The sequence below is a fragment of the Rhinolophus ferrumequinum genome, chromosome 17 (genome assembly GCF_004115265.2).
Source record: "Rhinolophus ferrumequinum isolate MPI-CBG mRhiFer1 chromosome 17, mRhiFer1_v1.p, whole genome shotgun sequence".
Lineage (NCBI taxonomy): Eukaryota > Metazoa > Chordata > Mammalia > Chiroptera > Rhinolophidae > Rhinolophus > Rhinolophus ferrumequinum.
Window position 1 is genome coordinate 57,975,287 of NC_046300.1, and position 17,089 is coordinate 57,992,375.

Below are 17,089 nucleotides of genomic sequence, written 5' to 3' on the forward strand. Positions count from 1 at the left end.
TCATTATTTTGAAGTATATAATGATTTAAGTTGTATATTAAAATGTGTTTTGTAAACTTTTTTTTTTAAACTCAGTAGGAACTCATTTTTATCAACTCTGTTTTATTTTCTGTTGTAAATCAAGCTCTTCCCTCCTTGCATTTGGGCAAGTTCCATATGTTAATTTGTAGATGGGCTGATTGTGAATTTATGCTTTAAAAATACTCAGGAACATACATACTGTCTCTCGCAAAAATTATTTCATTTTCTCTGTTGCCACAACATTCCACACTCTGTTCCTGTTGCTAAGGCCTCTGGAATGTCCCAGTGCAGAAAAAGGATATAGAGCGCTTTTTTTTTTCCAGGAAGAAGACATTTTATTTAAATTATTTTGTGTCCTCTAACTTACTTCCAAATATGGATATCTGAAAGTAAAGAATTTAGAAAGCTAAAATTAAAGTTGCTGTAGATTTTCATAACAGGCACTTGATTTCATAGGGTAGTGTGAACGAGATGCGAGTGTACCGTGTTTCTTTCCGCAGGGTTTCTGTGTGTACGCACGTGTGCACACATGCGGGCTTTGTAGGGAGCTGTGATGTGCTAGTCAGAGATTACGAACTGAGCTCACAGGTAGTGCAAACCTGAGTGAGTCCTGGTTGTGCTTTCTCGCTGGGTGATATTAGTGTGTTTCATGTGTCCATCAGTAAAATGAGGATTAAAACATATAAAAAGCGCTTAGCACAGGGCCTGGCACATAGTAGTCTCTCAATAAATGCCACCGTTTACCATTAAGGTCATCATTACTGTCATCATCAGGTGCAATGACCGTAAGTTATTGAGGAAACTGAACTTTTTACTGAGTACAGATTTCTGGTCCCTTACAGACTGTTCCCCGCCTCTCGGCTTTATTAATGTTCCTGAGGCTAACAAAAAGATCAGAGAAATCCAAGCAAAAATCAATTTTCTGTATAATCATCATTGTGGCCATTTGAATTCCTGTTACTTGAGAGGATTGGTATTAGGTTAGTGCAAAAGTAATTGCAGTTTTTACAATTATTTTTAACCGTTTAAACCGCAATTACTTTTGCACCAACCTAATACAGTTTCTAATTTTTTTTTAATTGCCTTATTTAATGAAGGGATGGGGTCTAGTCCCCAGAGATATCTGGTATGTGGCAAACTGATGTATTTTAAGCAGCATTGTTTGACATTGAGTGCTGTGGAAAACCACACAAACCAATCCATCACAGAGGCCTAAATCTAAGCTGAGACCACATGATTTAATGCTGTTTTAACTGTCTAATTAATAAAACTACTTGAGCTGATACCATTAATGAAACTGTTGATTTGATATTTATAGACATTTCATACTGTTCAGCTACAAAGTATGGATGTTATTCCTTTTCTGTAATTCGGATTTTCCTTATGTCCTGTATCAGGCATTTAGCACAGGGGTATATGGAACTTGAGGTAAATTACTTTGAATTTTTATTTTTAAAAAGGAAACGTCATGTCAAGGAACTATATAGCCTTGGAAAATGGCTTATTATTACATGTTGATCATTGCGTGGGTATAACCTTTCCCCTTCTCCCACATGTACTATTTTTAACTCAATGTGGGCATGCTTTCAAGGAGAATAGCATATTGTTTAGCTCTTATTTTTCATTAAATTATTAAGCTTAGTCACAGAAGTCAGTGGTCTACTAGAAGCTTCCTGTGTTATCTAATCGGTTTATGCAGCCAAAGGTGTTCAGCCCTGACAGTCCAAATTATTGGAGTTGGAATCTGGAAGGAATTTCTAGAAATCATATTCCTCTGTTCTTCAAGGGACCAAAACCAGGCTATTGCAGTGAGTCAGACTTGAATGCCAGCTATTCACTTAGAAACTGATTCACAGAGAGGTGAAGTACTCTTTCTCTTTGGAGTGGGGTTGTAATGTCTGTCTTGGCAGTTGTGAGGACAGAATGAGAAAATAGCACGTGTAGCTACTGCATGCCGGAATCATGTTGGTTCCTGGTATATTTCAGGCTTATACCTAGCTATCTGTGCAATTCAGGATAATAAAAACGGTTTAAGAAAATCTGAGCTATAGTCATGTGTAGATATATATCAGTAATTTTATTTTAGAGATTATCACTACCATTTACATCTCCTCAGGGCATTTTCTTTTTCCTTAAAAACCACCAAGATCACCCAAACTTGAGAGACTGTGAAATTAAATTTTACGCGAAAGCAGATGCTAATCAGCTTTTTAGATCTTTTCCCCCTTTAAACTTAGCATTTAGTCTACTGAAATATTTGCCTAATTGAAATGTGCTAAGTACCATTCATTGTATATATTCTAAATAGTGTATTGCATATAGTGTAAAATACTTGCTTAAAGTAATCAATTTTGAAATATTTAAGAGATTTAGATTCTGGATCTGAACTGTTAACTCTGTTCCCTAGATTGTTGTTAATGAGTTGTTTAGGGTTAGAACTTTTTAACCGTATACTATTTGTTACTAGTATCAACTTCTTTTCACCTTTTGTGTATCTGCAGGTAATGTAGTTTCACGTTTATGTCTTAAGTTTAAACTTCTTACTGTAAAAAATCCAGCATGTATCTTGCCCTGTTCTAGTAACTGAACTGAAATTAATGTATGAAATGCTGTGTTTGGAACTGAAGTTCCATCTGTCCAGTGCCTTCAGTGTGTAAGCAAAAGGACTTAGAGGTTGTTGTGAGCTGAAAGAAGAGTATAAAAATAATTTTCTTTGTATTATATGCTGATGAAACCAGCAATTTTACTCGGCAGTGAAACCTTGCTTCCTTTCTTAACTGTTCCATAGAACTCAGAGACCAGATGGCTGGAATAGAATGCATAGTTAAACAAATAAAACCATTTCATGGTACAGCTTTTGTGAATTGCTAAGCATTTTGTGTGGTTGCAAATTCTTCCCCATAACCCTTGGTAGAGTTTGTCTAAAGTTGCTTTACTGGGCAAATGTATTCATTGTTGCATTTCAATAGATTTGTCAGTTTTACCTCCTACTCATGATTTTTGGTGTGTTTTATTTTAACCCTGTGTAATGGTGTTTCTGTAAGCCTGATTTCATTCCTGTCTTACGAGTCATGGTGTGCCACATCAATGACTTTTAAACTGGAAGTGATATGTGTCCGGGTGCACTTCGTCATAAGGCATGTCCATTAGAGAGTATTGCCACCCCAATGGTTTCATACTAATCAGAACCAGATGAGTGAGTGATACTCCCTTTCTTTGTTGCAGACATGCCAATATTTGGTCTCTGTCCAGCCCACGATGATTTCTACTTGGTGGTGTGTAACGACTGTAATCAGGTTGTCAAACCGCAGGCATTTCAGTCACATTATGGTAAGTGCTTCATCATTTCAAAATCATTGTTAGAGCGTAATAGGTAAAGCAGGATTAAACTGAAGGCAGCGACAGCCTGGGTAGGTTATGATGTCCCACCCCCTGTCAGGAAGTAAGCCTTCTAATTCATTGAATGAGTTAATGCCTGTCAGATCTTGGGTATTTTATTAGTTTTATTGAAAGTGATGTGCATTTTCTGATTTTTATTGAAATTAGACAGGGAAAATGTATTTTATAGAGTCTCTTTGAAATATTGTGTCAGTATAGTAAAAGGTTTGTTTCCTTCTAGATCCCATGCTTGTGAATTTAGTGGATGGTAAAATTATAAATACATACACCGTATGGAGACATGGGCTTTCTAAAGGAAATGTGATTTTGAAACTTGTAAGCTCAGTAGTTCTCAATCTATCCTGATGTGGTGTTTTAATTTGTCAGTGTGATGAAGCTGTGACATCTTCCCCATCAAAATTATACATGTACTTAGAATGAGGCCTTGTGACTTCAGGAGTGTCACGAGCCCCTGAGCCATCCCTGGGCTTCAGGCTCCAAGCCTGTCATCTGGGGGTTTAGTCATGGAAGGATCCAGATAAGGTTCTTTTGCATTGTCATAATGCCACCTAAGTATGTAAAATAAAATTCTGATTATAAAACTTAGTTTTATACTTAGTTTGGTTCAACAACTACTCAGCAGTATTTGAATCCCCACCTTGTAGTATGATTCCTACCTCCATGGAGTTTAAAATCTAGCTGGAGAGATAGGCAAAACTAACTAGAAACATTTTTTAAATAACTGCAAGTTGTTTCTTCGTTTTCCTTACTACTACAAATGCAAGCTTGAGACAGAGTAACCGTGGCGTCCTTCTGTACATAGTGTTTAAGCAAAGCCTCTGAGGAGGTGACCCTGGTGACCTGAGCCCTAAGTGATGAGAAGACAGCCACCCGTGTGACGATCTGGAATAAGAGCATTCGATACAGAGGGAAGAGCCAGTGCACAAACCGGAAGAGGCCTGTGTGGGTGGAGGGTAGTTAGTGAAAGGAATTAGAGACCAGAGAAGCCCGGCCTTCTGGGCAGGGACCCTGATCATACACTGCCTTGTAGGCCAGAGGAAGCAGCAGCTGGGGACCTCGGAGGGTTTATATAAGGGAGTAAAACAGGTCCAGCTCATGGGCTGATTTGCTGAGAATACGTTGTGGGAGAGGAATAGAAGCAGGGACAGTAGTTCAGAGGGAGGAGATGAGCGTAGACTGAGGCTGAGCTGCGGCAGCAGTGCTGGGGTCAGCGTGGGGACACGTAAAGCTACAGCCCACAGGGCGTGCTCCCGTGGCCGCGGTGGTTTCACGAGGAATGCCGTCATACTCAACATCCCACCGTTTTTTCCCAAGGAATAAATCTTTTATGTAATCATGAGAATGTTCTTTGCGTTTCTGCTTCTGGGCGAAGCCCTGGGGTAGGCACAGAGAGCGAGTGCAAAGATAATAAGATACTGTCTTCCTGCTGACGACTCTCAGAGGCTAGGAACAGCAAAGGCACTTTGTCACTTGCCAAGTGTTTGGGAGTTAGGACTATGAAGCCAGACTAGACCAGATTTAAATTTAAACTTGTAAGAACCACCGATTAGCTCTTTGCCTCGAGCGAGATCTCCAGCCTCGACTTCCTTTGCTGTGGTGTGTTTCCCAGTGCCGGCTAACTGGAACACAGTGGCTAAGGCTCCTCATTCAGTCCAATACGTAAGAGGCGTGCGAGAGAGAAAGGCACAGTGGTAGGTACAGAAGGTATGTGTCTCAAGTCCTAAAACAGTCCGAGGTGTTACGAATTGTTTCTTGTTGGGTAACTCAGAGAAGTCTGCATGTTAGGCTACCCTGGAGAGTAAAATGGATTCTTTTTCCCACGTGCAATTTTTCACCCTCAATTTTTGGATACGTACTATGTATTCATTGTGGAAAATGCAGAAGATACCTTAAAAAAATCATCTATAATCCCCTAAAATGGGAAGTATATGATGGGGTAGGCAGGGCTGCCACATATACCTGTACAGTTTGTATACTGAACAGCCATATTTGTGGCCCCTGATTGGCAACTGGGGTGACATGAGCAAGTATAGAAGCAGGAAGTTGCAGGCTGTCTGGAATGGACGGCACGGAGTCTCCGCTGGCCAGAGCTGATGGACCCACCTGTGGAAAGCTCTGTGCAGACGCAGCCCGGGCCCAGCTGGGACAGCCTGGGAGCCCATCGGACACCTGTGGCCTTGAGGCGTCGGGCGAGACCTATTGTCGGATTCTTAGCACCAGAGTGATGTGACTTGGTCCTGCAGGATTGCTGGGCAGAGTGGAATGGGAGTGAGAGGAAAGAGGGACGCGTGTAACCGCTGCAGTTTGGGTCAAGGCCTGCTCAAAGGTGTTACCTCGGTCAGGACTCCTGAGAGAAAGGGGCCCTCTTGGTCCCCTCCTGGTTTCCTCTCCCAGAAGCACTTCACACAGTTGTTATAGCACACTTTATGGAGATGATTTTCTTTCTGTCTCTCCCTTGGAATGTCAGTATATAGCGAGGGGTGGGTACTTTTTCTACCAGTACCCAGTACACACAGTGTGTTTTAGTAAGATTCTTGTTGAATGACAAAGGAATTGTGGTCACTGCAAACGTGTGAATGTGAGATTCACACACTCACATGCCTTCTGTGGCTAGTCAGGAGATGTGACTGATAAAGCCACTGGGTGGGTGCTTTGGTCCTTCTAGTGGCAAGGGAAGTATTAAAGTTGTGAGAGAGAAAGTCCCTGGAGAAAGATGGTGGCCACATGGGAAGTTCAGCTGGGAAATTGGAAGGAGTTCCATCTCTGAGGCCGCAGCCGAGGAGGAGTCTGATGGAGCACACAGAGGTCTGGAGATGGATAGGTATGTGGGCTTGGGGGCAACGGCATGAAGTGGAGGGAGGCGCCCTGGGATGGCCCTGCGGTGGTTTGCAGTGACACCTACTCCGCTGGAGGGAGGGAGAGGTGGGCAGGGTCCACAGGCCAAGAACCATTGCCGGCGCTGCCAGTCTCCGTCTTCAGGGACTGGGTGGTGGCAAGAAAAAGGAGTTTTGGAACCCATTCTTTTTTTGTTGTAATTTCAGAAGGCCCATTCTTACTTGTTGGTTTTCCAGAGTTAACACCACTGAAAGGTCTTCAAATTCAAAATCTTTCCAAGTGGTCATGGCAGTCTGTTTATTACCGTATTAGGAAGAACCCATACCTGCCAAGGGAAGGTTTCTACTTTCTTATGTTTTGATGAAATTGGTGAAAATGTGTGGACAGTCTTCTGTGAATTCATGTATTTCTGATATCATTTGTAACTTCTGTGAACAAATGAGCAGTTGCTACAAAGCCCAACAGACATTTCCTTTAACACCACTGCTGCCAGGATCAGGGAAGGAAGCTACAGTGGCAGGAAGGCTTGTAGACCAGTGAATGTTGGTGGTAATATTATTCTGAATTAGTGAGCAGCTTATCATGCAGAGCAGGAAGAGGCCGTACACATTTTTTGCGAGCCGAGCTGCCTTTTTGGGAATTAGTGATTAACCAGGATTTCCATCTGAGCAGGGATGCTGAGTGACAGTGGTGTCATTTTGGCATTTCCAGTTTCACATAGTCTGATTGCATTCGTAGTATAGATTGGCTTTCTTCCTTGGAAACTGCATAGTAATACCATGCTTTCTTGATGTTGTTTTAAGGTTTTGAAATACTCCAGCATGCCTCATATTTATCTTTCATTACTCAGTATTTTTAAGAGTACTGTGTTACTTACTAATTTCAGATTTAAAAGTGTAACCTGACTCAGTGAATCCCAAACCTCCTGTGCATCTGAATCAAAGGGAGCTTCCTAAGTGGGCCGCTTCCTAAGGCCCTTCCTACTGCACCAGGGGGTTGGCGATCTCCAAGGCTAATACTCAGGAATCAGCATTCTAAACTGCTGCCTGGGCTGATTCTGAGCCACAGGCTGGCCGAAAGCACTGGGCTCACGGCAGACCCCGCTCTTGGCTGGAGCTGCTGCTTTGTGTCCTGCAGCCTGGCATAGTGACTGGTGCACAGTGGCGTCCAGAACTTGATTGAGTCTCGCAAAGATGGCATGAACGGAGGCCCTTGGTTGTTTTTTGTTTTATTTTTAACGGCTTTTTAGTTGTTTGTATTATGTGCCGGAAATGGCACATTAATTGTCTCTAAAACTTACAGTGTAAAGGAGGGCTGAGATGGTGAAGTTCCTCGGGCCAGAAGCAGCTTTCTTTTGAGGCTGTTTAACTAATTGGGAATCTCAGTTGATCAGTTCGTGGTAAATATGTTGGTCCTAAACTGGCTACTGGAGAGCACATAATGTATAGTTCTGTTTACATGTTTTCTATGCTCTGAGAAGGTGGGACTAGCTGGAGACTTACAGGGCGCCTCTCGGGTTCTGTGTGGAGAGCGTTTCCCAGGTGATCCTGATAAGCTACATCGTGCACTGCTGCTCTGGGCTGCTGCTGTCCTTTGCGTTTGCTTCAAAGGATACCCGTCTTATGCAGACATGGGGTGGTCTTAGCTTGGCATAATAAATGAGTGATAATAAATCAGCTCGGACAGGTGCCACATGTAGAATCCCTATAATTAATTAAAACCTTGCTCAAATGTCAGCTGTTGAAGTGTTTTGCCTCAGATTAGTTAGGCTGACCCACTTGTTCACCTTTTGGCTCCGCCCCGAGTCCCAGAGCAAGGCTTCCTGCCCACATAGGCCTCCGCCACTCTCCCAGTTCTCATCAGCCGGGTTCCATCCTTGTGATTTGCTTACTTAATTCCACTTAATATTTTTCTTTAAAGCAATCCACTTCTATTTAAATAAATCTTTTATGAAGAAAATCTTCCTAGAATTATCAGCGGGAAAATTGATGTTGTTTGTCATAAGATGGTGAGTGTAAAAACAAATACAGAGAAAAGATGATTAACTTCCTTGACGGTCTTGCCAGTGCCAGCTCTGAGCTCTGAGCCTGCCCCCTTTGTTGAAAAGGAGAGCAGCACATTTTAGGCGGGTGTTACCCACATGCTAGTGTGATGTTATCAGAAGAATTGAAAGAGATTTGGAAGCGGAGTAAGTTTTCACTTGCAATTTAATGTTAGTAATGTTGGGGGTTGAAGCCACTCTGCATTTTGGGAAATACCAGCTCCAGCTGTTGGGTTTGGTGTCCTCTGAGGTTTGGGGAGCTATCTCCTGCGGCCAACACTAGCCCTAGAAAACACCATGCCTGGGAAGCAGAATTCTCGAATCTCAGGTTGATCTGCAAAGGGACAGATCCCAGATAAACACCCGTTGCCATTTATCAGCTGACTTTTTGTCTTGATCCCCTACCAGCTGCTGTCAGTGGTGTGTGAGTCTGGGCTCAGTGTAAAACAGCAGCAGCTCTCAGACCTCTGCTCACAGAGGGAGAGATCATAAATGGGGTTTTTCATAACTTTGTAAAAGTAGCTCTAGCAGAAACACTGCTGCGCTCTTGTAGCTTTCTCCACTTGCAGGCATTACGGATCCTGTAAAATTAACAACCATGCCCATTGCTTGTTCTTAATGTTCCTTGAAGTGCGCTGAGGTGGCTTGGATTCTTTTAGATGCCGACATATATTGCATTATTTTAAAATGACATTTTCAACAAAGGATGAGTAAATAGAAATTACTCATACTTTCTTGAGCTAATTAATTGGTTTCAAAGAACATCAGTGTAAAGGCAAAATGAGTCTTACTCTGTGCGTTCCACTGGGCTGGTTCTGGCAAAAATGGTGATTCCCACTGTACACATTTCACATATCTGTGACCAGTTGTGGCCATCCTATAATTAAGCTAATCTACATCACAAAGCAGAGGTTTTACTGTTTAATAAAAACACACCCCCTCACCCTTTTACCATCTGATTGACTTGGACCTGGAGTTACAGCTTCAGGCATTTTGAACGACTTATTTTATTTGGCTACTAAGTAACTTTGTTTTGGGATAAGGAAAAATGTTTCTTTTTTCTCTCCAGTGTGCCAGCTAAATTGGCTACTGGATTTTTATAATCTAAGTCTCTTCTACTTTGAAACTTTCAGTGATAGTTAATCTTTTAGGATTGACATTCATTTAAAAGTTCATAGACTAATGATAATTTTTAATAGCACTTGATGGTTCACAAACACTTTCACATGTATTATCTTATTTCCTGTTCTTAGAGATCCACAGAATGGATGGTTTTATTCCCAGTTACAGATCAAACTCCTAAAATAAATTTCATTCACACAGATAAAATGTACCAGACCAGGTTTTCTGACTACTCATAGGTATTTCTCATGCATATAATAAGGATGTGTAGAGTTAAAAGAAAATCTAGAGAAAATGTAAAAAATTCCATCTGTCCAAAACCCTAATTAGTGACAAATGTTTTAGCTCAGGTAGAATTTTAAGTTTGCTTAGAGTAGCTGGGTTAGCACTGTAAACCCATTACCTCAGAGAGTACATTTAATAATTGGAAGACGTAATAATAGTAGATAGATATTTGATTTAGCACAGTCCTTGGATTTCTCTTCAGAATGTTCTCCTACTTTATTTAACCCTAAATCATAGCTAGCCAAAGCTAATCTCCTCCTCTTTTTGTTCCAGCCTCATAACATTTTGTAGCTTCTTTAGAGAATTGGTTGGCTTATTTATTTCTGTAGTCAGTATAAAGATTGAAACTTGTTTCAGAGCCAAAAATATTTCTCTCTTTTGCTGTGGAGACACATGCCAGGCCTTTCTCCAGAAGGCGAGGGCTGAGCCAGGGAAGGGAGCTAACCAGAGCAGGCGATCAAAACGTGAATGCTGTCAAGGTGGACATTAGTTTCACTCTAAAATTCCCAGTTGACCATTGGACCTAAGCTTCTTGTCACTGAATAGGATGATGTAAAACAAATGCAGTAAATTCAGTTTTTCTTTGCCAGAAGCCAAATAGTGTTAACACAATTTTATATGAGGTGTGATCAAACAATACAGTGAATGTTTAAATAAAAGAAAAATTTATTATAATAAAAGACACATTGCCATTAATCCCTCTCAAAATACTCCCCCTTCGCTTCAAACACACTTATCCATCCCATCATTCTTACCACTTTCTGAAGCAGTTCTAGAAGTCCTCTTTCATGAGTATCTTTAGTTGTGCTGTTGTGGCTGCCTCATGTCCTGAGTCATTTTGACTTTGGGGAAGAGCCAGAAGTCACATGGTGCCAGATCCGGTGAATAAGGTGCATGAGGACACAGTGTAATGTTTTTATTTGACAGAAATTGCCATATATCAGCAGCGATGTGTGACACAGAGTGTTGTCATGATGGAGGATGATTTACGGCACGCTTTAAAACACACCCTCTCACAACCGTAGCTCACACCCGACTGACTGCATTGAACAAGTTGAAACTTGTCACACAGTGTTACTAAGTTTCGATGCACTGCTTTCAGTATTGAAGATCCCTGCCTTTCTGTTGGATTGCACTCAGCAACAGCATACACCATATTTTGTGATCACAACGGAAAGGCTCCGTGTCACATGTCGCTTCTGGTACAGCAGTTTCTGTCAAATGAAAGCATTCACCTTATTCACTGGACCTGGCACCATGCGACTTCTGGCTCTTCCCCAAAGTCAAAATGACCATAAGCGGTCAACGTTTTGAATCGATTCAGGACATCGAGGCAGCCGTGACAGCGCAACTAAAGACACTGATGAAAGAGAACTTCCGGAACTGCTTCAGAAAGTGGCAAGAACAATGGGATGAGTGTGTTCAAAGAGAGGGGGAGTATTTTGAGGGGGATCAATGGCAATGTGTCTTTTACTGTAATAAATGTTTTTAATTTAAACATTCACTGTGTTTTTCTATTACACCTCATGTTGTCTCCTTAGTTATATAATCAGCAGATATCTTTAAAATGGTGCTATATTTATGCCATTTGTAGGAACAACATTTTAATTTCTAGTTATAAAATGTATTGATTTTTTTTTTTTCCTCACACTGAAATTCTAATCAAGTGAAAGCTCGAACTTGCAGCACAACAGCCAGTAAGTCAAGTGACAGGGAGTTGGGGCAAGGAAAGAGACTTTATTTGGAAAGATAGCATGCCAAGAAGATGGCAGACTAGCATCCTAAATAACCATCTTGAGAAAGTACAGAATTCAGGCTTCTTTCATGTCAGGGAAAGGGGGAAATGGGAGGGGTTTCAGGTCAGTAGGTGATTGTTGACCGCAGACATCTGGACGTCAGCAAGGGTCCAAAGGGGATGGTGAAACTTCTTTGCTTTTGGTCAACAGACTCTGGTTGCTGTGATCCCAGTCACGAGGTTCCCGTAAATCTTTTGATAAACAACCATTATTTGTGTACATACCTTCTTTATCCCCTTGGGGAGGTAGTTTCAAGCAGGAGGTTGTTTCAGTAATTCCTAGGCTACAGGTTAGATTACTTTCATGATTAGCATACCTATGTGCAGGACTAAGCAAAAGTTGGCTAACCGACATGTTATAGGAACTGGGCAGGCTCCAGCAAGATGGAGTCAGAAAGACTGATTATTTTATTCTGTTACAAAATTTGTGCCTTTTTTAATGTCTGTGTCTTGAAGTTGTTTTAAAAAAATAAACAGGCAATGATATTATCCATGTATTTAACAAGTATTTATTGAGTACCTCCTGTCTACTCTAGGCATTGTTCTCCACTGAACTAGAAAAGCAATGTCTTTGATTCCATGCAGCTTATATTCTGTTTAGGGAGGGTGAAGTGAGAAGGACAAAAAGCAAGTAAAATAAGATTATTTCACTTAGTGATAAATGCTAGGAATAATGTGAGAAAGAATGATCAAGGCAAGACATTTTAGATAAGGGTAGTCAAAGAAAGCCTCTCTGAGAAGTTGATATTTAAGCTCAGTGATGAAAAAGAGCCAGCTGTTTGAAGGTCTGGAGGACCAGTGTTCCAGAGGAAACAGAAAATACAAAGATCCTGAGGTGGAAACGGGTTGGGCAGAAAGGCCAGTGAGGAGGTGGCAGAGCACTGTGCAGGAGAGGGCTGCAGGTGGGGTTAGGGAAAGGGGCCGGCACGGAGCAACCGGGACGCGGCCGTGCCGGCAGGCTGGGTCGCTGGACCATTTGAGCACGGAAGCATCTTTTCTTGTTTTGTAGTGGAACAGTAATTGAGTCATACAAGTCAGAAAACAAAAGAGGATATGTACACGTTTCTGGGACTTCTCATACTCTCATTTGGGTAACAGAAACTTATTGATCAAAAAACACATGTATTTTGATTTTTTTTCATTATTAGCATAATAATATACATTGTAAAAAAAATTAACCAACAAAAGGATAAATATGCAATCAGAATAAATAAAGCTTCTTTATGTTACCTATTCTCAGTCAGAATAAATAAAGCAGTTTGGCATTTATCCTTGGAAGGTTTCTAGACCCTGGGCAAAACAATATTTGGCTGCATACTTCTCACACACGAAAAATTAGATTTGTTATAAATCTACTTTTTAAACTTAATAACCTATTTTTTCCAGGTTAATGCATGTTGCTCTATTTTCTTCTTTCTGAAGACTGCCTGTAAGTCCACTTCTTAATGTATTTAATCAGTTCCCTATTGACAGGCATTTCCATTTTCAGTACATTATTCCAGGCAATGCTTTAAAGACCATTCTTTGGGAATGCCTGTCGTACTTCAGCGTATTGGTTCTCTCAGGGAGGCTGGTCATAGCGGCCCTGCAGGGTGGTGCTGCTGTGATATGATGAACTGCTTTAACTCTTCTGGTCTGTGTCATGAGAATGAGACAGTGAACATGTGGGTTTCTAGCACCATCAATCAATCAAGAAACTATTAATATTCTCCAGTGCTACTCTTGACTTGTCTGCTACATATAGAAATTGTTAGGATAGCTGTGCTTCACATTTTAAAGGGGACATTTTAGGATATAAATCCATATTTTAGTTGTATTTTCTAAAAGATGTTTTTCTTGACAATCGTTTCACAAGACTAATATGTATGTTGACTAGTTAAGATACACACACCAGCTGTTTCAACCCTGTTAAGCTGTGGTCTTACATGTGACCAGAAGAGGGAGTTTTTATCACTTCCTTATGCTGTAGCGCCTACTATGTACCTGGCTGGGATAATTCCTCCCATGCATGTTCTAGTCCAAGCCCATGAAACAAACTGGTTTGGGGCAAGAGGGCAGTGGCCACGTTGTGTATCTAAAAATCCCAGTCTTAGGTTTACTTCTACCTCTTGTTTTTAAGACAAGAGTTTTCAAATTGAACTTCAAAGAAATTTTATATCTTCTCCTCTTGTGTGTTTGAAAGTTAAAAAAAAAAAAAAAAAGAGAGGGAAAGATCAGGGAAGGTAATTTACCTAGGTAAAATAAGTTAAAATACAAACAGTAAACCCCTAACCACATATGATAGAGTTCTTGATTTGTGGTTTCCCAGGGTCAAAAATAAACTCTGAACTGAAATTTGTTTCATTGCTTCTTGTGCTTGATGTTTTAAAGCACAGAATTAGAATTCTTAATACAAGATTTGTAGTGAGCTTTTGAAAGTGAAGACGTTGTTTCTCCTGAGTGGCCAGTAGGCCTTTCTGTGTGATTCTTACTGTGCTCAGTTGTGCTACTTGAATCTCAGTCTGCCTAGCCAAACAAATGAAATGGGTGACACAGTCAGGATAACTTGTTTGCTGTAATACCAGGATTTCATATTGTTTAAATTTTTTTTCTACTGACTTTATAGTACATTTTTTGTAACAAAAACTTGTTAAAACAGTTTCTCTATGGACTTTTTGATTGACATGAATATATGAAATATATATATATACACATCATATATTTTTACATAGATACACAAATGTAATAATCTCAAACATGCTATTTTCAGTTAGCCTTCTTTTTTCCTATTTCATTGACTCTTTCTGGCTCCCCACCCTCTTCACCTTAAAAGTCCTTTTTGCTCTGTAAGCCATCGATGTAACTTGGTATATAACTTAGTATTATACATCCTTCTTTATTTTTTTCTCATGCTCATAACTTTATACAGGCACATATAATCCCATGTTTTACTAGCAGGCACTAGTTTTACAAAAAATGGGTCATGTTATGCACACTTGTTTTCTACTCGACAGTACTACCTGGGAATCCATTCATATCCCAACATAACACTAATCCCCTTTTTTAATGACAGCTCACTGTCTAAGGTGTGGCTGTGCAGTAGCCAGGCCCTCTGTCTGTGGGTATTAACTTTGTTCCTGCTTTTTGCCTCTGACCAAAGTAACAGAATCCACCCTGCTACATATGTCCTTAACTATTGGTGGTTTTGCTTCTATGGAATAGAGTCTCAGAAAGGGTGTTTATTTGCACTGTTAATAGCTGCTACTAGTTTGTTTCCAAAAAAGACTGTAATACTTTAGCTCTACTAGAATTGTATGCAAGTATTGCCACCAGGAATAGGTGTTTTATTTTTGTAAACTTTCTTTTTCTAAAGCCTCTTAACATTATTTTAAGAGGCTGATTAATTGTAATTTGATTTTGAAGTAAATTTCTCTAACAATTGTACACTTTTTTACTACCACAGTGGTATGTATCTTCTGAGTTTTAGTAATATTCGTGATGTGAGGCAAAGAGATCTTTCAAAATGAGTGATAATTTTTTTTAAATTTCCATTTAAACAATAACAGGCAATCTTCCTATAATATGGAAAATTTCTGTTCATTCTGTATAGAATTTACCTCAGGGGAAGACATCTAGTTCTGTTAGGCTGGATTCCTCTCTGTTAGGCAGCATGTGTAGTCTCCTACAGGAGAACAGTTTTTGGTGAGATTAATTGCAGGGCCAGTGAAAAACAACATACTGTCAGTTTTACTTTTGATTGCTTTTAACAGTGCTCACTTTGTGTATCAGATACTAACAGGGCTGAAGTGAGACTGGGGTTAACACGAAGCCCGTGTAAATCAGGCCATGAGGTTATACTTTATTTGCCTGCCTTCGAGCACATGGGACAGCTGCAAAGGGACACAGACGTGAAGTGTGGCTGAGCCCTGAAGGAGATGGTGGCAGCCAGTGGCATTAGCTCCCAAGGTGAATTACCCTCATTTAAACTCCATCTCCCACCTCTCCTAATCCGGCCTGAGTACCTAATGAGCACTGGGTAATATAGCAACATTTCTTGGTGAAGCTAATCTGATTCTGGATAGCAAGCTTCCAGGCCCACAGCTGAATGAATTGCTTGGTATTTCTAAGTTTGAAAATACTTTCTCCCCCTTTCAAGTGCTCCTTGGCAGCAGGTAGGGAACGTTAAAACTCCTGTAAGTGCCAATTAAGGCCAATTATAACTCGTCCGGCCTGCTGAGACAGTGAAGTGGGTTTAGTGGATGGAGACTTGTGCTCTGTAAACTGGAGAACTGGCTGCCAACTGCCAGTGACAGGAACACAGCACTTCCAAGTGCTTCCAACTGCCAAGGGCTTGTTGGGTGCCCTGCAGAACACCCACGACAGACACCTCTGCTGGCTTCTCAGGGATTTCATTTAGGAAATCCCATGATTTGTTGGCGACTTCACTAATTCCTATAATCAAAACCTCTGTCCTTCTCATACTCTTCCTTTCTTCAGATGATGTCCAGTTTCTCCTTGTTTCTAATCATAATAGCTAACATCTGTCGAGCATTGGAGATGTGCTAGGCGCCGCATTAAAGGTGTTAGCTCGTTTGCTCCTCCGCAGCCCTGGAGGAGGGAGCAGAATTAGGCTTCTGAGAGGGGCACACAGACCTGAGAGCCAGGACTCTTCTGCCCGCGGCTGCACCACTGAAAGTGCCGAGACCAGGGGCAGCTGCCCCTCCTTGCTCGGGCTTCACCGCTCGTCCTCTGCGCCGGCTCATTCACAGAAGGATTTGTGTCAGATCAGGCCTCCTGTTGTGCAACCAGAGTAAAATTGATGAGTGCACACCATCCACACCACAGCCAATACCTATAATTTTTGGTCTGTAAGGCATGGATGTTATTCTATCAAAATGGTATTTTACTCTGTAGTCTTTGTAGTCTGGCGTCTATTTTTTTCATAAGAAAAAAGAAATGTGAGTATGTCCCCAGACCTAGACACTTAAATCTGAGCCACCATTGGGGGATTTAATATCAGTATAAACTTTATTTGGATAGGATATTGGGAAATGGTTTGAAGAAAATAATAATGGTGCTTTTCAAAGAGAACAGAGCTATATGTGTTTAAACATTAAAAGTTTAATTTGAGTTTATGCCCAGTTTTTGTGTATTTGCGTATATTGTACAAAATTACACATATTTTCCTGGCTTACACTGTCATTCATCCCTTTTTGATGTACACCTTAAAAATAAATTTAAGTTGTTTATATATGAAATTAAATGTAGACATGTGTTTGTGGCATTCAAGAACATTTGCTGAAATTTACCCTGGTTTTCATGAGGGTTGCAGAAAGACAGTCTGCAGAACTGTCACGGATTGGCTGGTTTTCGTAACAGTTGTTTTCCCCACTTGCACATCCACCATCTACAAAAGGGAACACTGGAAAGGCAAGCGTTTGTGCTGGGAGACCGGTGAGGAGGTCGATGTCCAGTGTGGTGGCTGCAGTGGTGTGCGGTGACACCGCACCTGAGGAAGAGCCCCTCGCCCCAGTTCTGTCCTGCAGTGGAGGACCTGGCATTCAGGGGACACCTCCGGGGGCCCCGGGCGGCTGGGCGCCATGAGCGGTGCT

General features: G+C 41.1%; 1 protein-coding gene across 4 annotated transcripts in view; it reads left to right on the forward strand.

Annotated features, from left to right (window-relative positions):
- The window catches only part of ATXN7 (ataxin 7), a 122,682-nt gene that overhangs the window by 74,575 nt on the left and 31,018 nt on the right, over nucleotides 1-17,089 (forward strand). For 3 of the 4 annotated variants that reach the window (XM_033132241.1, XM_033132243.1, XM_033132244.1), the window contains one exon: nucleotides 3,247-3,351. The exons of the other annotated variant lie outside the window; for it this stretch is intronic. In XM_033132241.1, coding sequence (XP_032988132.1) covers nucleotides 3,247-3,351 — 105 coding nt within the window. The remainder of the gene's footprint in view (nucleotides 1-3,246; nucleotides 3,352-17,089) is intronic. 4 annotated transcript variants of the gene reach the window in all.